This window comes from Zootoca vivipara, chromosome 7 (assembly GCF_965207765.1).
Source record: "Zootoca vivipara chromosome 7, rZooViv2.hap1.1, whole genome shotgun sequence".
In the NCBI taxonomy this organism is placed as follows: Eukaryota; Metazoa; Chordata; class Lepidosauria; order Squamata; family Lacertidae; genus Zootoca; species Zootoca vivipara.
The window spans coordinates 19,871,684-19,894,059 of NC_142590.1; the positions used below are offsets into that span (position 1 = coordinate 19,871,684).

The 22,376-nt window shown below is 42.5% G+C and overlaps 3 protein-coding genes across 6 annotated transcripts in view; 2 read left to right on the forward strand and 1 right to left on the reverse strand.

Moving 5' to 3' along the window:
• Positions 1-9,661, forward strand: LRRC39 (leucine rich repeat containing 39). 2 transcript variants are annotated; one of them, XM_060276698.2, is made up of 9 exons: positions 1-129; positions 444-693; positions 1,233-1,338; positions 2,761-2,917; positions 3,891-4,027; positions 7,257-7,402; positions 8,162-8,314; positions 8,532-8,671; positions 9,526-9,661. In XM_060276698.2, exons 2-9 carry the CDS (start codon positions 533-535, stop codon positions 9,573-9,575), a joined length of 1,050 nt encoding a protein of 349 aa, XP_060132681.2. In that variant the 5' UTR covers positions 1-129; positions 444-532; the 3' UTR covers positions 9,576-9,661. The 2 variants fall into 2 exon arrangements, with proteins under 2 accessions (XP_060132681.2, XP_034977401.3); XM_035121510.3 differs by having other exon boundaries at positions 6-129; positions 440-693.
• Positions 9,344-17,670, reverse strand: TRMT13 (tRNA methyltransferase 13). 2 transcript variants are annotated; one of them, XM_035121509.3, is made up of 11 exons: positions 17,505-17,670; positions 16,448-16,494; positions 16,290-16,356; positions 15,783-15,845; positions 14,744-14,813; positions 13,886-13,992; positions 12,976-13,143; positions 12,591-12,657; positions 11,430-11,504; positions 10,316-10,739; positions 9,344-10,005 (listed from the first exon to the last, which is right to left on the reverse strand). In XM_035121509.3, the coding sequence occupies exons 1-11, from the start codon at positions 17,643-17,645 to the stop codon at positions 9,819-9,821; spliced, it is 1,416 nt and encodes a 471-aa protein (XP_034977400.3). In that variant the 5' UTR covers positions 17,646-17,670; the 3' UTR covers positions 9,344-9,818. The 2 variants fall into 2 exon arrangements, with proteins under 2 accessions (XP_034977400.3, XP_034977399.3); XM_035121508.3 differs by having other exon boundaries at positions 14,744-14,816.
• Positions 17,658-22,376, forward strand: part of SASS6 (SAS-6 centriolar assembly protein) — a 17,609-nt gene continuing 12,890 nt past the window's right edge. For both annotated transcript variants that reach the window (XM_035121505.3, XM_035121506.3), the window contains exons 1-2: positions 17,658-17,786; positions 22,059-22,119. In XM_035121505.3, the coding sequence (XP_034977396.3) occupies positions 17,716-17,786; positions 22,059-22,119 (132 nt within the window). In that variant the 5' untranslated portion in view covers positions 17,658-17,715. The remainder of the gene's footprint in view (positions 17,787-22,058; positions 22,120-22,376) is intronic.

Sequence of the window (22,376 nt, forward strand, 5' to 3'; positions counted from 1 at the left end):
GTTACATTTCACTCTTCCATAGTTGGTACAAAGGTTGTCAATGGCTTTAGCAAAGCATGCAGGGTTTGCGGGCGGTTTCTGTTGTCGCACAGGAATCAGGGAGTCATGGAAAAGCAGGCAATAACTGAGGTAAGCCATTACAAAATGCTTCCGTTAAACGCCTGAGGTAAAATGCATTACCAACGGATTTGTTGATCTGTTTGCTTTGTGGCTAAAAACGGGAGCAGGCTTTTGAAACGGCTTGTGATCGCTGAGCAATTGTGAGATTGGCTTTGTCCAAAATAAATAAATAACTCACCCCTCCTGTTTCTGTCTGCTTGACTACATAGGCCTGCAAAGGAGGCTGTGATCATTTTGGGCTGTGGAACCCCCTCACTTTCATTGTACTTATTATTATTATTATTATTATTATTATTATTATTATTATTATTATTGAAAGTTAGCAGGGATCAACGATTCTTGGCACTGAAGGTCTCGCCAGGCTTTCCTCTTTTATGTGCGACGCCCCTGTATGTGACAGTGATGCAGAAAAATGAAACCAGACACTGAACCGGGAGGTGGAAGGGCCATGACTGAAACGTCAGTTTGCGTCGGCACGTTTACAGCTGTTAAGGCACTTTGGGAAGTCAGGATCCAGAAGATCAGCGAAGAGCTTCGAAAGCAAAAGGCATTCAGTCAGAGGTCTGCAGAGAGGTAGGTTGTCAATACGACTTGAGTTCCCCCCCAAAAAAACAATTTAGAAATTGATTTCGTAGCTTCATCGAAGGCCGCCCTGTTTAGAGAAGCTTTTAATGTTGAATAGATTGTTGTATTTTAATACTTCTGTTGGAAGCTGCCCAGAGTGGCTGGGAAAACCCAGCCAGATGGGCGGGGTATAAATAATAAATTATTATTATTATTATTGGGAGCAACAAGTTGAACTATCTCCTTTGAAGGCCTGTTCTGTTGGTTTAATTAGGGTATTTATGAATACCCGAATACTCCAAGGGAGCTCATGGCAATAGACAGCAAGCACAAAGCAAAATGCACCAAACATCAATCAAAACATGTTTGAGCTAAAAATTAAATTTCAAAAACAGTGGAACACCGACTCATATTGCTTCTGAGGATTAAGCATCTCGTTATCAAACTGTAAAACTTTAGGTAATTCAAAATGTATTTGGTTGATGTCTGAAGATCCACCACAGAAAAAAGTCCTTCTGTATATTAAATATGTTACAACCTTTTTCCAGGCTGACACTTGTTTGGGAAGAGAGAGTCAGTTTGGCCAAGCTCAAAGAAAAAGTTATCACAGAAGACGGAAGGGCTGTTTTAAAGATTGAACAGGAAGAATGGAAGGTATTGTTTTATGCTGCTAACGAAACATTTCACATTGTTATACCAGCTTCAATGCTCCACTTCATCAGTTTAATCCAAGCTTTGCCAGCATTATGGACTACAACTCCCATCATCCCTGACAATCATCCATGCTGGATTAGGCTAATGGGAATTATAGTCCAAAACATCTAGAGGGTGCCATGTTGGCTAAAACTGATTTAATCTATTGTTATATGTTCCTGTCTTCTTGGAGGAGAAGAGTTTCAGGAGCAATTCTACAAAGGCTTCCTTTATTTTGGATTAGTGTGCATGCTTGGAGATGTGTGTCTCTATAATATCAATTTTTTATATACAGAAGCACATCACAGAAATACACAGGCTTCCAAAAGTAGGAAGCACAGTCACTAATCCTCCATCAGATTCCCACATCAACAGCACTGAGCTCCCCGCAGCTCCCTAACCCGGCTTCCAGTTTCATTCTCTCTCCATTAGATGCTCTCGAACTGCAGATTGCTTCTAATGGTCTCTCTGTCCTATTCTGCTTTGAATGCTGACTTCAGACAAGTGGAGGGGTACCCTAGACAGCTCCATGCTAGGCTCTCAGGCTGAAGACTTCATGAGAGCAGAGCTCTGATGTTGCTTAAGCTACAGTCGCCCTCAACCTGGAATAGGAGCCGTCGCTCTGTTTCAATAGCTCTGTTTCAATACCTTCCTCTCAGCCTGCTTCAGCAGTCATTTAGTCCAATGGTATGGCAGAGATGGTTTGCAGTTGGGCTTCTAAGCTGGAGTCTCTTGAGCCAAAGGAAAGTGACAATCAGAATCACAGTGCCTTCCCCAAAACCTGATGGGTGAGACAGCCCAAGAGCGAGCTAGAGGGAGAGAGATTAAGCCATCAAATAACAATTCTTCCCTTTTGTTAAGCCACTGATTGCATTAGTTGCTGGACTCATGACAATATGCTATATGCTTTTATATTCTGATTTTGTTCTGTGAACTGCCCTGAGACCTATAGGCCGGCATATAAATTCAATAAATAAAATAAATATGGCAAACAATGTACAGTACAATGACTACAAATGTAGTTATACAGAGAATGGTGGGTAATGAGGGCTTGGGTTGAAGTGAGCTCTCTGACATTTTATAAGCTGTAATATATTGAAATCTGGTCTATGTTAGCATACTGAATCCTTACTATCTTATTCCCCACCCCGCAAATCTTGGAAATTGTAAACAGTGTTTTTACCTATATTCTTTGTACTGGGTTATTTAAGATGTCAAAACTACATAGGCATAAACAAAAATCTCTTAGTACCCGTTCATTTGCTATATAAGTTCCGCATTGGTTCCTGCTCTTATTTGGCACCAAACTGATTGGATTATTGTAATTGTTCATCTGGCACAATAAGCGACATCTCCCTCTTGTTTCGTCTCATGCAAATTTAGACTCTGCCTTCTTGCTTACTGAAACTGAACCACCTCCAGGAATGGCAGCTTCACAGAACTGGTTTGGTTAAAATCCCTCAATTCATCGGTCGCTTTCAGAGTCTCATGGTTCTAGATCTGTCTCGAAATTCCATTGCAGAAATTCCTAGGGAAATCGGTGAGTTGAACCATGAAACCTTGTAGTTGCTTCTGAATCAGGAAGACCTTCAGGAATTTCCACAGCAACATTTATGGTATCGCCTGTCGAAAAGAATGTTTAAAATGCACTGTCTGTTATTTTTGCTGAGATGTAAATCATTCTGAGATTACTTGAAATATAAAGTGGTATACAAGTCAGATAAAATAATAATAAATTGGGGTTTCTGTTGGGATGGCTTCCGTATACAGAGCGGGCCTTACCGTATAGTCTCTGTGGAGGTGGACCTAGCTTAACACTTCCACAGTCTTGAAGATAAAATTGAGAGAGCCTTCAAAATCTATCAGAGTTGGCCCCTCCAAAGCGTTCACCTTCTTGATGTCTTCATCTGATTTTTTTTCAGAGGATGCTATTGTCATACATGTGGAGGAAAACCTTAAAACATGTAGCAAAGTTTCCCCCCCAAAAAATAGACCAGAGGCAATAGTACTTCATCCAGCAGAGCTTTACTTGTGCTGAAGGCAAATGAGCGTAATGGTCACAAATCCAGTACATTCAGGATTAGCACAGTCCATAAGAAATCCAGTTGCAGCGCTTACAAAAACTTATAAACTTAACTCATAATATAATAAGACTAAACTTTAGCATACTATGTACAGAACACCACACCAGAAGGAAGAGAGATACAAAGAGGAAAAAAACCCAGTCTCCTTCTGGCCTATATTTATAGTCCGCATGACCTTAATTGGAAGAGATAAGAGAAGCAGTTCAAACCGGCTTCCCAGAAGGTATAACCCAAACATCATTAAGCTTCTTTCATACAGAGAAGCTTCCAGAACCCTCTGGGATGAATTAGAATAGGAAAGATATCCACACATCAGATCAATACTTTCTGCACTAAGAAATGCAAACAACTGACAGCTATTTGTTGAAAAATAAGCTTTTAACTGGTGAACATTATCACCCATTTTTGTTTCATTCGTAACTTTTGCAGGCCAGTTGTCAAATCTCCAAGAGCTGATCCTCAGTTACAATAAAATTAAATCTGTTCCTAAAGAGCTAAGCAACTGTGTCAGCTTAGAAAGACTGGAGCTGGCAGTGAACAGAGACATCTGTGACCTTCCCCATCAGGTTTGGAAAGACCATATTCCTCCTCTCTGCTTCTCTGATCACAAGGGTGACAAGGGACTTGCTTACAATTACCATTTTTATACCAGTGTAACAAATGTGGAATCTAGTCCTTCACCACGTGCCAATTTAGCCCTTCCCTCCCCTTGCAACCAGGTGGCACCAACACGGAGGCACCACTTGTGAGAGTGGCTTTAATGTAACTGTCACAGTTCGCCCAATTGTGGAAGCCTTTTAAGGGTCAAAATTGCAGTAGCTGCGCCATGTGGGTACAGGGGCGTACCCAGGATAAAAATTAGGGGGGCAAGGGGAGGGGCCACAGTGGGAATGTGGGCGGGGCTACATTGCCTGCGCCTCCCTGGTCTTCCGAGGAGGCGGCCCCAGGCTCCCGTTCCCGGCGCGAAGCCCCAGAGGTGCGCGGGGAATGCGAGCCTGTGGCTGCCTCCTCCACGCCTCCCCGGTCTTCCGAGGAGGCGGCCCCAGGCTCCTGGCGCGAAGCTCCAGAGGCGCGCGGGGAACGCGAGCCTGCGGCTGCCTCCTCCGCGCCTCCCTGGTCTTCCGAGGAGGCGGTCCCAGGCTCCTGGCGCGAAGCTCCAGAGGCGCGCGGGGAACGCGAGCCTGCGGCTGCCTCCTCCGCGCCTCCCCGGTCTTCTGAGGAGGCGGCCCCAGGCTCCCGCTCCCGGCGCGAAGCTCCAGAGGCGCGCGGGGAATGCGAGCCTGTGGCTGCCTCCTCCGCTTACACTCCCCACTCCTGCTTAGCACTCCTCCGCTTACGCTCCCCGCGCGCCTCTGGAGCTTCGCGCCGGGAGCGGGAGCCTGGGGCTGCCGCGCCTGCACCCCTCAGCCTTTTGCTTCTAGAGGGGCAATTGCCCCCTCCTGCCCCCCTGCCTACGCCCATGTGTGGGTATGCCAGTTCTCATAAAGACACTGCTGCACAACCACTGTCCAATGGTTAGCTCAGGCATTGGCAAACTCCAGCCCTCCAGATTTTGGGACTACAATTCCCATCATCCCTAGCTAACAGGACCAGTGGTCAGGGATGATGGGAATTATAGTCCCAAACATCTGGAGGGCCAGAGTTTGCCTATGTCTGAGCATAGCTGCCAAGTTCTCCCTTTTTTTTTTTAAGGGAAATTCCCTTATGCTGAATAGGCTTCCTCACGAGAAAAGGGAAAACCTGGCAGCTATGTGCCTGAGTTAGCTCAATGACAGATCCCAAGGATCTGGTGCGAGGGCTGCCATTTTGAGCCGTCCCCTAGTATCACATTCCATTGTACAATTAGGGCTGATTGACCCATTAAAGGAATCTCAGTTGATTAACTGATTTACCATTGGTTAACTTTGCATGCGTCAGCACATCGAACAATAGTTCTGAAAGGAGAAACATAATTTTAAAAGATGATTCTTGCATGTTCCACAGAGGAGAGAGATTTTCCTTCTGTATTTGCGAGAAGGTGGGAAGGCTGTTATATGACACAACAGCACGAGCCTATGCATGTTTACTCAGGAGTAAGCCCCACTGTGTTGTAAGCGTGCTTAGGACAGCATCCTAAATGTTGCACCCAAAGCGGTTCAAGGGGCAACACTAATTATTTGTTTATTATCCTCTTGATTTTATTGCAAGGAGATCCATTATTTCCAGAGAGGTTAATCATGCTTATACTTCCTCATTCCGTTTTGTAATGTTTGACTGATGGCTCTGCCTAGCTCGATCTAGAGCCGTTTGTGTGTTACATTTCCTTGCAGAAATTCTCAGGCTTGGTTTTCCCTTGTCACTCTACCAAAATATCTTGGACTCTGTGTTGGCCCTTTCATACTGTTTGCACAACGCCTGCAGGTTTATTATACAAAGTCAAACGGAGAAGGAGAACAAACGAGCTATTGCTATAGAAACAGGGCAGATTTATTTATTGAACAAGCATATCGAGCACCTGCCTTTGTTGTGGCTCATCTTTCTTACAGTATTGTATACTGGACTAAATTCAAGAGTAAGCTGGCTGCCTGACTATATCTGACACATTGCCCTGGTGCCACTGATTTAGGAATGATTCTTTTCAAGTAGGTGGCTGAGCTTAGCTGGCAACAGCACAAGTAAGATCAGACCTCTGTCTATGGTCTCATTGGACGCAGAGGACTGGTAGGAGGAAGCAGTTGGGGAACCACCAAGGGAAGAAGACTCAGAGCCCGGGGAGTGGTGGTGGGATGATGTTTTAGTGGGCTGAAGGAGAAGACTGGGAAGAGGTGTTGGAAGCTGAGGAGGTAACAGGGCTTAGTAAACTGGGAGAGTCTGTGTCAGAGAGAAGTCCAGAATCAAGAGGCAGAAGCTGAAGCTGGGGAGGGAGTCCAAGGGGCAGAGATGAGTCAGGCTGGTGAAGAGCCAATAATAATAATAATAATAATAATAATAATAATAATACCCCCCATCTGGCTGGGTTTTCCCAACGGAAGGCTTCCAACAGAATATTAAAAACACGATAAAACATCAAACATTCAAAACTTCCCTAAACAGGGCTGCCTTCAGATGTCTTCCAAAAGTCAGATATTTATTTCCTTGACATCTGATGGGAGGGTGTTCCACAGGGCGGGTGCCATTACTGAGAAGGCCCTCTGCCTGGTTCCCTGTAACCTCACTTCTCACAGTGAGGGAACCGCCAGAAAGTCCTTGGAGTGTCTCTCCCTCCTGTTCCCCTCCCCTCTCCCAGAACCAAGAGAGGTGTGAAAAGGGCGGTGGAGAGACTGGCCGTCTCCAATTGCTTGGGAAAACCCTAGAGAGGAGAGGAGGCAGGTACTTTCAGTCTTGGCAACTGAACCATGGGGTAAGACTTACCAGGGACGAGCTGCTGTGCTCATGAGGCCTCTCTGCCAAGTCTGTGCAGACTGTGTTCTTGCTAATAAAGCATTAACTCCAACTTGCATGGTGTGGTTTATTGCTGTTTCGCTCCCAATACCTGCTAAGTCCTGCACAGGTGGAACAATGCCTAGGACCCTACACTTCTGCTTTCCTGGTGCTTTAAAGATCAATGGGGAGGGTGGATTAAAGATCACAGAAGCAACATGAGTTATGTCCAGGTATCTCCTCTGATCTCTCCTACCTCTTGGGGGGTGGGGAGAGGCACTACTGGTTTATTGCACAGAAGAGCCCAAAATTGGATCCAACCCTTCCTCAATGTTTATAGCCCGCGTCATGCATCATAAAGTTGTTATCACTGAGATACTTATGCATTTTTACCAGCTCAGCAACATGAAGAAGCTTTATCACCTAGATCTGAGTATGAATCAGTTCACCACCTTCCCATCAGTCATCCTGGATATGCCAAACCTGGAATGGTTAGACTTGGGGAGCAACAAAATTACAGCAATCCCTGGGGATCTGGACAGGTAAATTACAAACCTTGGGAAAATTCCTGCCGCTTTCCAGTATTAATAGGTAACAATCAAAGTTACTGAAATAAAATGTCTTGTTACCTAGATAGTAAAAACTGAAATACCGTATATTGCGGTATAGGCAAGCTGTATTTTTGTTCCATTTATCCTAAAAGCAAACAAGTCCTTGCTGGTCGTGGGACAGAACAGGCTTTGTTTCCTCTGCAGCCAGCAGAGAAACCAAGTTGCCCATCCTTCCTCCACCAGCCCACTCAGTTACACGCATGAAATTCTGAATGCTTATGACTACCAGGTGAGTCCTTAAATATAAGGGTATGCCAACCAAGCTAGCAGTTCAGGCTCATATGAGGATCATAGAAACCCCCTTTGTGAGTTGTGCAGAGGGATGAACAGGTGAATGACAAAACCATTTTGGCATGACTGTCTGGCTTTGGGAGGCCATATTCTCCCCTGGAAATGCTATAGTTAGTTACTATTGCAAGGGTTTACCCTCCACCAATTCAAACTAATGGTTTGATATTGTCAGCCCTGACAAGCACCACCTCTTCAAGATCTCAGGCAGATGTTTATCCTCAGCTAGCTGTCAGAGATTCTGTAATCAAATACCAGAGAAATTGCTTGTAGCATTCCATGCTCAGCTCCTTTACTACAACCACACTGAAAAATTACAGGGCGTAGAGAAATGTGTGTGTGTTTATGTATGTATATCCAAGTGGTTTTCTTCATAATTAAGGTATCTGCTTGACTTCACAGAGCTGAAAACCTACATACTTTGTGGCTCCAAAGGAATGACATAACTCATTTACCTGAATCCATTCGTAACCTGAAAAATCTGAGCACGCTTGTCCTTACCAGCAACAAGCTCCAAGATATTCCTGCCTGCCTAAAGGACATGACGGAACTGAGGTGAGAGGAAAGCAATCGCTGTGCCTGCAATGGTCATATTCATAGGCAGACACACACAACCACACCGCTGCCTTAATATTGTGGAGGAAGTGGTTCAATAAGGTTTCAAAGAGAACATACTACTCCAGTAAACTTCGCTGCAAACCATTTCACCCGAGGATTAGATTTTATGCTCTTCCTCTTTTGCTTTTTGAATTTCTCTCTAATGCATCACTAGATTCGTCAACTTCAGAGACAATCCACTGAAGCTGGAGGTAACACTACCCCCTTGTGAGAATCCTGAAGAAGAAGAAGAACAGGAACTGTATGGCATTCAGTTCATGCATACATACATTCAGGAGTCGCTCAGCAGAAAAGGTATCTTTGTACCATTAAAACAAAAGTTATATTTGAATTCAGTGACCAAATGCTAAGGGCATATTTTCAAGTGATACAACCTTGTTTTGTTTTTTTGCTTTCTAATCTTTATTCTTCCTCAGGGTGGAAATATATTCCTCCTTAAGATTGTTGGTGCTACTTTAACAAATAACAAAGGCATTTCTCTCTGGGCTGTCAAGGCAGGCTGGGAAACACTAATACTGTATATTACTAGATTTGTCAGCATATTTGCATATGCTGTGTAATTTTTCCTGTCTTACCCCACTGTAGTGTAAGATTTTCTAAGGGAAAACAGCTATGAAATCTCTGGTGAAAAACCACCCCTTCCTGAGGCAAATTGCAGCTTCAAAAGTAAGGGTTTTCACTGCACAAGAGAAAGAGTTCAATGCTCACTCTCTTTGCAATGCAATCCCAGTTCTGATGTGGTAGCCTCTAGCTGCTATTTTAAAAGAAAACACATAAACATGTAAAATAAAAAAATTCCTTCAGTAGCACCTTAAAGACCAACTAAGTTTTTATTTTGGTATGAGCTTTCGTGTGCATGCACACTTCTTCAGATATATAAATATGTGAAAAAGTAAACTATGTGTTACATGTAAGGTATAATTTAATTTACAGTCCAATGGCAGAAAAAAAAAATACTCAACAGGCTTCAATTAAGTACTTTAATTCTATGCAAGCACATAATGCAGAGAGTATAAAAACTTGTTTTAAAAAAACCCTTCAAAAAGGTATGGTGAACAGATAGGATTATAAATAAGTTGCCAGCATTATTTTTTTAATGTAAGTTCCTTGGCATGTAGATTTCTTCCATTAAATATTTTCTCTTTCAGAAAACATGGAAAGTGGTATGGTAGCTGGTGCTGCTGTCAATGAAAAGTAAAAAAAAAAAAATTTGCCACTCTGAGTTTTCACTGTTACTGGAAGTTCACAAGAATATGTCTTCCAAACAAAGGCGTTCTCTCAGTGAAGAAGACTAAGTTGATGTTTCCTTTCTTCTGGTTCCAGAGGAGACTATAAAAACCAATAGCTATTTGGTAAGCTCTATACTGGATGTTAGAAAAGGAGACATGTTCTGAAGACTGTGTGTCCAGTTTTTTCTAAAATCCTCTCGCTTTTAAGCAGTTTAGGGGGTTAAGGAAGACTGACATGGCACAGCTGTCAAGAGTACATTTTCTAAGGAAACGCTGAGATCTGTATAGTGCTGCAACACAGCTTCATACCCTCTTTGCTGTAAATATTCGATCCGACCATGGTCAATCAACAGTTTGCAAAGCTGACCTATCTGCTTTCGGTCCTCAGTGGTTAACAGCCTAAAACCAGAAGGAGAAATGTTTTTAAATACAGCAACTATAACATCTCAAGGAATTGGGACATCAGATTTAGAGCACTGCAATGCAAACAGTCATACTGTACAGTACATTAAAGACCAACAAATTTATGTTTGTTTAAGCTTTCATGGACTGGGATCTACTTTAAAATCTTGCAGGTTGTAACAAATTACAAAATACGCTTTGGAAGGGGAAATAATACTCCTAATTCACATATCTGAAAGAATATCAAATGCATAATGTTAAAACCTATTTATTCCAATGACCTGTTGTGCTGAAAAGTATCACGTACCCTTGCAGGCTATCCAAATTGTATTCAACACATCTATCATCTTGGTCATGTTCTTCTGCGTCATTGCTTTGTTCTTCATTCTTTGTATGAGTTGCATAGCTTTTCCTTGCAGTTTGTCTCATGCCACAAGTGGCCCAACTTGTCATCCTTTTAAAATAATTGAATTCCATCGCCCCAAGTCCTACTTTTGTGAAGAAGTCTTGGCCTACGTAATGCTTCCAGTCACATCTATGATGGCAACACAGGGCAATAACAACTCCAGCCACAGGGCTCCAGCTGTCTGCTATAGGCTTGCCTTGCGATTCACCAGAATTATTAGAAGTTATGTTGCTTTCATTGCTCTTAAAGCGTTTAGGTGCAGGGCTCTCCTTTTCGCCTTCGCAGAGTTTTGCGTATGTTTCAACTAAGCATCTCAAAGCAAGATCTGTGAACACAAAAGTATTGTTTGGATTGTGGCTGCTTCAAAGAGCAATAGAAATAATCTACAACTTATAACATTTATGTCATCTTGGTCATGTTCTTCCGATGTCTGGGCCATCTTTTCACCTGATTCCATCCACAACAGTTAAAAAAAACTTGGTTCGTTAACAGATGTACCATATTTATGGTGCAACATTTTCAAGATATATTCTTTCTTAGCAGCCCAACTGTGTGCTCAGTTTGAGTTCAATAGGACTCAACTCCCAAGTTAAGTGTAAGGAGGCTTGCAGCTTAACAAGTACAACAATTATTTATGAAAGGGTTTGGTAAGTTCTATTAACTTGCCTTAAATTCCTTAATTTTGTTACCTCATCAGTGTTTCCCAAACTTGGGTCTCCAGCTGTTTTTGGACTACAACTCTCACCATCCCTAGCGAGCAAGAAAGGGATAATGGGAATTGTAGTTCGAAAACAGGTGGAGACCCAAGTTTGGGAAACAAGGCCTTACATTATATTTCCGTGAATATTTTTAAGCAGATCCAACGTGTTCAGCTATATACTCAGAATAAATACAAAGCCTGCGCCAAATCATGTGACCCTTTGGGCTTGTGTGATTTTAATCAGCGATAGCTTCTCGCTGTATAGTTCAATCACCTCTCTCTTCACCAACTAAGACAGTCTTGTGCTGTTTGTACCTGTTGCCGCACCACAAACATGTTTTCCAATTCCTATCACAGGCAGCTTCTCTTTCACAAGAACAGGAACCTTATCTGAAAGAGAGAACCCCAGCCAGCATGTTTCTGACTGCTGCAGACACACACATGCATCAAGCAATCAGAAGAAAATGAAAGCAGAAAATCGTATGCTTTTATATACGAATTACATGTTAGTCCAACCACAGAGCAGCCAGAGACACTGTGATGAAAGGTTTTTAAAAGAAAGATTACAAAAAAAGCACAGTAGGACATAGGAGTATCAAACCTAACAACATAAGTGAATCAGATCAAAAGCCCATCTCACAAGCTCTTTTGAAGCCAGCTCTGGGGAACCCATAAGCAATAAGGATGTGAAGGCAATAGCCTTCTTCCAGCCCCTTTAGTAAGCTGGTCAAGGATGTCGAACAATTCAAACACACATTCCTACTCAAATGTATCAAGTTTTATACAGTGGTACCTTGGTTTTCGGACATCTCCGCTGCTAAGCATTTCGGTTTTCGAACGCCAAAAATGCTTCAGTTTGCGAACACGCCTCGGAAGTCGAACGGCTTCCGCTGCGTGTATCTGTTGTTTTTCACAATTTTCTCTATTTAATTGGCACCTTTGCACCTCGGTTTTCGAACATTTCAGAAGTTGAATGGACTTCCAGAATGAATTGCATTCGAAAACCGAGGTACCACTGTACTTGGATATAGTGCCTTCAAGTTTTTCAGTGCAATGCATTTAGCCACAAACAAATATTCTAAAAATAATATACAGAGGACCAACCTGAAGTTAGTTCACTGATGGCAATCCGAATGTGTAATGCGCATGAAACTGAAACATTCTACAGTAATTGATTTGTGTATCTGGCCTGCTTTGTGATTATTAACACTTACGGAATACAAATGGGGAGTGTCTAGCAACAGATTTGAAAAGTTGTATTTATATACCTAACAGTATATAAAATCTTGCCATTGAAATCCCGTTCTCTAGCTCTTGCACCACACTTGTTCTCAAATCTCAGTTTAGTAGGACTGATCCTGCTTTAACTGTTTCTAAAATCACCAGCGGGTTTTTTTCCTGCACTGTCTTTCACAGAGTTCGTAAATAATGATTACTGTCAGACTGAAGAACATGTAAAATGAATGAGCACCTTACTTAAACACAAATGCTGGATATCGACTTGAAGCCTTTCAAAGCAATTTTTTCTATGCTTGCCATCTACCTGTGAAAAAACAAGAAGAAAGTATTATGAAGTAATTGCCTCCTAAAAAAGCAACTTGGCAAATTCCAGTTATATTTCACAACTGAAATAAAAAATATTCAGTAACAATTTCAGTATATATATTTTTCTGTTGCAATGTTGTTATTGGCAAGACTTTAAAACAGACAAGTTTAGATTTGGCATTATTGATAAATTTATTTTTTTGTAAAAACAAAACAATAAAAACAAAACAAAATAGAAACATAAAAAACTCTTTGAGTTGGCTTCCTCTGCCGGGGGGGGGGGGAGGGGATTATTAGGCTTGCAATACTGCCTTACCTTGAACCTAGTAGTTGCTCTTTCAACAAGAAGAAAATGCACATCTTTAGAATCTTGTAAGGCTATATCCACCCAGTGGGACAGCTTTCCTCGTCCAGCTCCAAATTCAACAAAACAGTTGCCAGGTTCAAGCAAATGTAGTCTTTCCATGTTACCTAATATAGAAGCCTACAGATGTCAAAAGATTATTTATCAGCCCAGCAAAATTAATTCTCTCTAATATAATCAACGTAACAATCAGAATAATTTTCCATTGCACCTACTAAAATGCTACTTCTGATTCTGCCCATACTTATGGTACAGCAATCTTAGCAATCACAGAAGACCAAGCCGTCTGCGTGACATCTCCTTACTTTCCACACATAAGTTCCTGCTCTAGGTATTTGAGATTGGATTGCAGGATTAAATTATTGCATTGTTATTTTGAGCATATTCTGATAATTCCAGGCCGGGGGGGGGGGGTTATCTGTGGCACCCACAGGCATATGCACCCACAGAGGCCCTTCCTGCCGTCCACATAGACCCTTCTTCTTGCTGAAATTAGGCTTGAAAGCAATGTAGCCAACAGAACAAGTTGTGGTGTGTGTGTTGTACCCACAACAGTCCTTTTGCTTTGCAAATGCACACCCACAGACCAAAAAAAGTTGTGGAAATTGCAGCCAAACCTATTTTTGATTACTGCTTACCTAATACTATGAGCATTTTCTTTTGACACCTACTTTTTAAAGAATTTCATGGATTTATTTAATGTCCAAACTCAGTACAAACAAATGTGAATGAAAGCTCCATAAAGCACAGAGCAATTTCAGAAAAATATATATAGATATGCTAACACTTCCAATACATTTATCAAACAGTAACTTAAAAGGAAGTTTTGCTAAAGTCAGTATTTACCACTAAGAGTACTCACCTGCTGTTTCAAATGCTTAAAAGCCACGTCTCCATTTTGGGGGTCATTCAAGGCCTCTTGTAAAGCTTGGTGAGAGAGGATTTGGTCCTTAAGTACATAATTTATACCTGTAGAGGAAATGCATTATTATTATCCCTTGCCTGAGTTTCAACTGAGGCAGGCACAGAGAACCTCCTTTCAAGTAAATACATATTGTAGATGGAACAGTAATGGATGGCACAATGGGGCTGTGCAACTCCCAACCTCCAGCCGGTTGTGCCACTGCTGCTTATGGAGAGGGGGAAAGAGGTAAGATGGGGCCAACTCATTTACGCAGCAAATCCTGCACTCCTGTCAATGCAGTTGCACCATAGCAACGCCCCCGCCTCCTTGCCCCTCCATCTCTTGCAAACAGCAGCAACACAATTGACCAGAGGTCAGGTGAGCACCATCGACCCACCACACTGTCCCCACCTATGACCAAGTTACCAACCATATGAGAGTACACAATTTTGAATAGCAAAAATATTTTAAACAGCTGGTGTTTAACTGTTTTCTAGTTCCATCCTTACATACAGTGATACCTCCAGTTGTGGACGGGATCCGTTCCAGAGCTCGGGTCGGATCCCGAGGTTTCCGCAACTGAAGGGATTGCTTCTGCGCATGTGCGCAGTAGAGTGTTTCTGCGCATGCGCACACAGCGAAACACTTCAAGGTTTGCTGCTTTCGCAACCCCAAGTTTACATTACCCAAGGGTAACGTAAGCTGAGGTGCTACTGTATTCTAAAAACATTAGGCTTTGACCATTAGGTTTATTTCTACAATACTCTATTTCCACAGTACTCGACATAATCTATTATAAAAATAAAACAGACTCACAGTTACTTGCTCTTCTTAGCTTTCTAATTAAGTCCTCCAACTCTTCTTTAGACAGAGCAGAAATCGGTACCTGCTGAAGGGTACACAAAAGGAAACTTATACAAAGTTTATTCTTTTCTCTCTGTTTATAAAAGAAAAGGTTAGCCTATATATCCAAAAAGAAGAAACCTCAAATAAGCAGTATTAAATTTGATCTGATTCAAACAAGGCACACCTGCCCTTAGATGGTGCTGGTCACCAGGAAGAAGGGATCATGTACAGATCCCCCAGGCACGATCCTCAACTTCACTCCAATTAAAAAATGTAATGACTAGACAAAGGAGAATAAAAGGGAATTGAATGCAGAAGCAATAAGGGTGCAATTCTCCCACCCTGTCTACACATTCTAATTGAAGTGAATGGAAAGCCTTGAGGAGAGATTGATGTTTCTCACTGTACCTAGCAAATGTGAACACACACCTACCGGTAGAAACCTGGTTGTCTGGGCAACTGTCAGTTACATCCTACCTGGTGCTCTTTTTTTTAAAGAAAATAGCTGTTTCTGGTATCAGTGGATCCTGCTTGGTGTGATTCATAAGCACCTGTTGTCCAGTCCTACATGCATCTACATGGAAGTAAGCTACAATGATTTCAGTGGTATATATTTCTGAGCAAAAATGCATATGATTAGGCTTTTTCAGCCACAACAACAATGGATGAAGAAGATAATGGCACATAGAAGAAGATGGATGCAGTCATCTGAACAAAGACACATTGGATGTGGTGCCTCAAATGATCAGCAGCATATGATTCTGTCCGAAACCAAAAACAAAGAAACAGCTTTTTCTATACTGAGGTTTAAGATACGGGTCAGCTAAAATCAATGTTTAAACCCATTGGATTGTCTCTAGACTAATAAACCTTGCTGCAGAACCATGATTGACACACAAGGGAATGTGCACTTACAAGAGGCAGTATCCTTGCACCAGAGAACATATTGCAACTGCTTCCTTGATTATCATTTGCAACAAATGACATATATTAAAATTTAATCATTCACCTGCTCTCCTGGCAACTCTGTCGTATCTTTCAGTCCTGCGTTAATATCTTGAGCATAGTAGACCTTAATTAAATCGTGGAACAAATAACATGTTGGAATCTAATTATGGCAGGACAACATACAATTACCGTACTTTTCCAGTATGTTTATATGGTTTTACCTAGCCTTTCATTAAAAGGTTCACGGAAAGAGCTCCTTCTTCATCCCCTTTCCATTTTTCTTTTGATGCCTTTCTTCTTATTCCCGTTTTAAACTTCAGTGGCCACCTCTTTAGAGGAGCCTGCCTTAGATTTTTATATCCATAGCTTTAAGAGAACCCAGTACTCCAGAAACCATGTTTGCATAACTAATAAAAACATCACCCAAACAAATCCACATAGATTTTATATCAACGGAGAACCATCAGAAGGAAGAATGGCAGTAACATCAATGCAGAAGGCAGCTTTGCTTAAAAGACACCGTTAACCCCCCCGTTTAATTCATTCAAACCATTAGATGTACACTTACAGGCTTTGGCTTCTCTCTTGAATTACACTTTTTCAAGTGTTTTTGTAGCTGATCTTCATATACAGTACTAAAAGCAGAAACAGAAAGAAAACTAGCAGCACTATTCACTGTTCTCAAAACAAAAACTTAGCGTACAAACATCTATTAAGCATGCTTACTGTTTTGGATCCAAAGGGCAGGGAATTCTTTTCCTGCCATTTTCTTCCTGGGTGGCAAAAAAAAGTTTTAACTTTAAAACTGTGTGTTTACTTTAGCGGTCAATGGATTGTATCCAGCTATGCTATACAGAGAGTAGCCCAATGAGATCAGTGGACTTCAGTTAGTCACCATGACCTCTAAACTGCATTTTGCACCCCGGAACGGAATACAAAATCAAAATTAGTTTTCATAGAATGGGCTGTGCAGTTTGCACTAAAACCCTTAAAACATTACCTGAAAACAAGTTTTACTTAAAGCATGTGTAAAAGAGAAAGCTTTTTTTATCTTATGACCTGATGTTTCAGACTGCTGTCCTATATACATATTAACCTGGCAGCAAGTCCCATTGAAGTCAATGGTTCTTACTTTTGGGCAACACACCATGATAGAATTACTGTATAGAACTGTAGAGTTGGAAGGGACCCCGAGGGTCATCTAGTTCAACCCCGTAATGTGGGGAAGCTTTTTCCAGACTCGAACACACAACCCTGAGATCAAGAGTCTCCTGCTTTCCCAACGGAGTAAAGGCTTGCATTGCACAGGATTTCAGACTTCAGTTTCCAGTTTTATAGGGTGTGTGTGTGTGTGTTGTTTTTTTTCCTCTTGGGAATGATACACTGCCTACAAGTCGTCCACTATAAATATTAATTTAAAGAACCAAGCGCGCAACAGATGAAGCATTCATCCAGCATGGAAATAAAGGAAGCCACGAGCAATCTGCAACTACTGAATATGTGGTGGATCTGCCGCAACAGACCACCGTGCCTCTGAGCACGTGCAAAGCGCATTTCCTCGTTTCTGGAACGAGGGGTGTCCTTATTGACGGCGTGGTTTTTATTTTGGTCATTTGATGGTGGTTTTTTTTGTTTTGGTCATTGTTCATTAGAACGAAAGCGAACTAGCTACAGTATTTGCCAATCTCTCCCCCTGCCTCCACGTCGCCTAGTGAGAAACGAGCTCCAGCTGCGGCCATTTCTCTCTCTTTCCTTCCCCGCCCCCCGCCTCCAAAGCGACTACCTCACGGCCGCCGTGCTCGCCGCAGAAGCGCTTGCCCCGGGCCGGCACCATTTTGCAGAAGCGCCTTTTCCGCGCCACGAAATAGGCGCAGCGGCCCGGCTGAGGGGAGACCGGCGCGGCAGCGGTAGCCTCCGCCGCCATCTTTCCTCCTCCTCCTCCTCCCCTCTTTTCTCCGCCCCGCGGGAGGCCGGCGCCAAACTCAAAGCGCAAGATGGCGGCCGCCGAGAGCCTGTTCAGTCAGTTGGTGCCGGTGCAGGCCAAGTGCCAGGGCTGCGAGGAGAGGTGAGCGGCGCGGCGAGGCTTCCCCCCCAAAGGGAGACGCTCTCCGTGTCTCTCCTCACAATGTCCTACGGGGGGGGGGCTTTCTTCTCCCTCTTCCCTCCATTGCTTGAAGGGCCACCCTATCTCCGTCGCAGCAGGCGGGCGGTTGGCTCGTCCCCTGGCGGGACCCGGGGAGACGGAGGGTGGGGTGTGGGGAGGGGGAACGGCTGCTTGCCCCCACTTCTCCAGCGCAAGACCCTCGGACTCGGACCCTTGGCCGCTTTTGGGGGGGGTTATCAAGTTTTGTGGGGGCTTTTAAAGAGACTGGTCGTAACACGAACTCTGGCGGGCTGGGAAGAAGCGTGTCACGCTTTCCAAGCAACCGCCTTTCGAGGTTGCAGATACAGGTGAAACTCGGAAAATTAGAATATCGTCAAAGTGCATTTATTTCAGAAATGCAACTTATTATTTTTTATTTTTCCAAATGCTTTCTTTTGGAAATTCCACAGTAATAAAGCAAAGTTAGAATAATACAACAATAAACATCGCTATTACATTTCATAAATTATAAATCCCATTTATAATTGACCCACCTAACGACAAATAATTACAGTTACAACAAATAAAGGCTTGGCATATCTTGCTTTCTTTGCATGTCATGCATCTATCTCATATATTGGTTTCACCTTTTAAGTGGCATTACTGAAATAAATGCACTTTTCGACAATATTCTAATTTTCCAAGTGTCACCTGTAAATGTCGTGCGTCGGGGTTTTTAAAGTGCTGCGAGGCTCGGGAGCAACGGACTCGGGAAGCCGCGTGTGTTTGTGGTCCAACTGAGTTCAGTGGAGAGGAGGAGGCAGGCGCCGCACCTGAGCCTTGGGGGTCTTGCCCAAGTTCATCCCCTTCCCAGCATGTTGGTGCCATCATCTCGTGTGTGTGTGTGTGTGTGTGTGGTGCCGGATTTATGTACTGTATAAGCTAATCAAGCTATAGCGTAGGGCCCCACTCTCTTGGGGACTCCCATTTTTTTATTAAAAAAATGGAAGTCCATTTCCAAAATATAGGATAAAAAACAAAATAAATAAAACCTACATACAGCAACAGTGTTGTGCAGGCTCCTATGATCCCCGCCTGCTAGCCTGCTCCCTAAAATATCACTGCTTTGCTCATTTCTATATCAATTGCTTTGATAAAATACATATTTTGTGATGCGCAAATAGCTTTAGATAACTATTAGGTCCATAAATTACCATATAGCATATTTGTCGTTTAGTTGTGTCCGACTCTTCTTGACCCCATGGACCAGAGCACACTAGGCATATATTCAACACAAAAAACAGCTACAATTTGTTGTTGACAAGGGACAGCTAGACATATAAAGGGCCCCATTACCTTCAGTAGCTTAGGGTCTCATAAAACCTACCATAAATCCGGCCCTCTGTGTGTGTGTGTGTGTACACACACATGCAAATGCATGCAAAGGTATGCATTTGTGGGGTGCCACAGGGTTCTGTCTTGGGCCCAGTCTTATTCAACATCTTTATCAATTCCTTCAGTAGCACCTTAAAGACCAACTAAGTTTATATTTTGGTATGAGCTTTCGTGTGCATGCACACGAAAGCTCATACCAAAATTTAAACTTAGTTGGTCTTTAAGGTGCTACTGAAGGAATTTTTTTATTTTGCTTCGACTCAGACCAACACGGCTACCTACCTGTAACTATCTTTATCAATGACTTGGATGATGGGCTTGAGGGCATCCTGAGCAAGTTTGCAGATGACACCAAATTGGGAGGGGTGGCTAATACCCCAGAGGACAGGATCACACTTCAAAATGACCTTAACAGATTAGACAACTGGGCCAAAGCAAACAAGATGAATTTTAACAAGGAGAAATGTAAAGTACTACACTTGGGCAAAAAAAATATGAAAGGCACAAATACAGGATGGGAGACACCTGGCTTGAGAGCAGTACATGTGAAAAGGATCTAGGAGTCTTGGTAGACCACAAACTTGACATGAGTCAGCAGTGTGATGCAGCAGCTAAAAAAGCCAATGCAACTCTGGGCTGCCTCAATAGGAGTATAGCATCTAGATCAAGGGAAGTAATAGTACCACTGTGTTCTGCTCTGGTCAGACCTCACCTGGAGCACTGTGTCCAGTTCTGGGCACCACAGTTCAAGAAGGATACTGACAAGCTGGAACGTGTCCAGAAGAGGGCAACCAAAATGGTCAAAGGCCTGGAAACAATGCCTTATGAGGAACGGCTTAGGGAACTGGGTATGTTTAGCCTGGAGAAGAGAAGGTTAAGGGATGATATGATAGCCATGTTCAAATATATAAAAGGATGTCATAATGAGGAGGGAGAAAGATTGTTTTCTGCTGCTCCAGAGAAGCGGACACGGAGCAATGGATTCAAACTACAAGAAAGAAGATTCCACCTCAACATTAGGAAGAACTTTCTGACAGTAAGAGCTGTTCGGCAGTGGAATTTGCTACCAAGGAGTGTGGTGGAGTCTCCTTCTTTGGAGGTCTTTAAGCAGAGGCTTGACAGGCATGTGTCAAGAATGCTTTGATGCTGTTTCCTGCTTGGCAGGGGGTTGGACTGGATGGCCCTTGTGGTCTCTTCCAACTCTATGATTCTAGGTAACCATGAGCATATAGACTGGCAACTTGAGCATATAAGCTTGAGCATATAGATTGGCACCTTATAACAGGGTTCTGGGCATGGGCATAGCCAGGATTTGTGGGGTTTTTTTGGGGGGGGGTAGGACAACCACCTGTCTTCATCCTCTGTCTAGCGGATGGGGACTGAAACTGTCCAGACAACAGTCGTTTTAAATTACTTCCTTTCGATCCCAAGCGCTCAGAAAAATCTGTCAAAATATTTCAACGCTTTCTACTTTTAGTTAAGTATTTTTTATTGATTTGTAAATAGAATACTTACGTTTCCGAGTACACTGCAAAGTGCTGGGTGCTGACCTTTAAAGCCCTAAACGGCCTCGGCCCTGTGTACCTGGGCTCCACCCCAGTGTTCAGCCCCGGATACTGAGGTCCAGCTCCGAGGGCCTTCTGGTGGTTCCATGTTTGTGGGTCCGTTTGCATGCTCTCTCCAACTTGAATGGGACAGGCCATGTAGATTTCAAACTTGAGCACACCTGCATTTGAACTTGGTAGAGCACACAATTTGAGCCATGCTCGCTTGCTTAAAAGTAAGTCCTGCTGCAATTCTAAAAAGCTCTTGCTAGGGAGCAAGTCCCATTCACTACAGTAGGACTTAACTTCCCAGGATACATGCATAGTAAAAATCACACGTGTTACTTTTAGGAATGCTGTGAGCAACTTTCTTTTTTTGATAGAGCTTTCCCTCCTTTTTTGCCTTTATTATATGGAAACAGTAGTATTTTGTTACAGCATTTTAGAATTAAAAACTGGGGATAATGTACTATTTAGATTTTAGAATGAATTGGACGTGACAAGCATGACTTAGTAAGACCCCTTCTAAAATGTTTCTGTTTATTTCTCGTTTGTGCTGCAAATTATACGAATGGAACCTGTAACAATTCTGTAGTGTGGAATGCTTGTGTTCAGGATTCTAGTCAGCCTTGTCATTTTCCAGGATACTCCAGATTTCTCCTTCTCAACTTCACTGCTGCTCCAACAGTTGCTCGACAACTTGTGCTCACTGATCATGCACAATCTGCATTGGGCTGTTTTGGGTTGCCCCCCCCCCCTCACTGCATCCCCATTGGAAATGATAATGTAACCCTGCTGATAACTTGTACTGTTTTGGCTTCATAAGGATCCACACTCAATGAGTGGGCTTGTTATTAACTAAACAATAGGTGGTATGAAACTAAGGTTCACTTAGAGTAAACCCATTGAAATTAACAAACGACTGTAAAGTCAATTAATTTCAATGTGTCTACTGTAAGTAAAACTTAGTTGCATACCACTCCATATTAGTGGATTGGTTTTAGGATTAGTAATGTGTGTATAAGTGAATGGTTTAGATAGCTATTTTAAAGCAAGTGGCATGTATGGAGACATTACATTAAGAAAAGTATCTGTTACCCAAGTTCACTTTTGTATTGTTGAGAAAACTTCCTAGCTGAATATAAATATAATCTAAATAATTAAAAGATTTTGCTGTTCATTGCTGTTTTTTAGCTTATTTTAGCTAATCTATTTTTTCCTGTGAAAAACTTATCCTATTGATCAGAGTTGAAGTAGAAAATATTTCATTTAGTAACATGAAGAATAAAGATGGAGTCACATGTCTGTTTTGCAGGCGAATAAACGTTCGTGTAAATATTGAGCTGCAATCAACAACAAATCCCATTCATAGAAAGGTTTGTACTTTGCTTGCCATGTGTTGTTTTTGCTATCCTTTAGTTGCTTCTTCATATGATCATGTTTACTAACACAAAGTAGGCTCACCCATAAAACAGCTAGCACCAAACAAATTTGATTCCATGAACTGTAGCCTTGTCAGAAGTAACAGAGTTCTGGGAATTATTAGTCTTTCCTCCCAAAACACACACTGTGTTTCCTGAGACATTTCCTAGGTATAAACAATGCCCTAAAGGCTGGGGCATGGACAATGGAC

Excerpts from the sequence above, each read along its gene's own strand:
- LRRC39 (XM_060276698.2), top strand. The coding sequence starts at position 533 with ATGAAACCAGACACTGAACCGGGAGGTGGAAGGGCCATGACTGAAACG. Across the intron at positions 2,918-3,890 it reads AGAAATTCCTAGGGAAATCG|GCCAGTTGTCAAATCTCCAA; the intron begins GTGAGTTGAACC and ends TAACTTTTGCAG. Across the intron at positions 4,028-7,256 it reads TCTGTGACCTTCCCCATCAG|CTCAGCAACATGAAGAAGCT; the intron begins GTTTGGAAAGAC and ends CATTTTTACCAG.
- TRMT13 (XM_035121508.3), bottom strand. The coding sequence starts at position 17,645 with ATGGCGGCGGAGGCTACCGCTGCCGCGCCGGTCTCCCCTCAGCCGGGC. Across the intron at positions 14,817-15,782 it reads CAGAGTTGCCAGGAGAGCAG|CAGGTACCGATTTCTGCTCT; the intron begins GTGAATGATTAA and ends TGTACCCTTCAG. Across the intron at positions 10,006-10,315 it reads AATTTGGATAGCCTGCAAGG|GCTGTTAACCACTGAGGACC; the intron begins GTACGTGATACT and ends TTCTGGTTTTAG.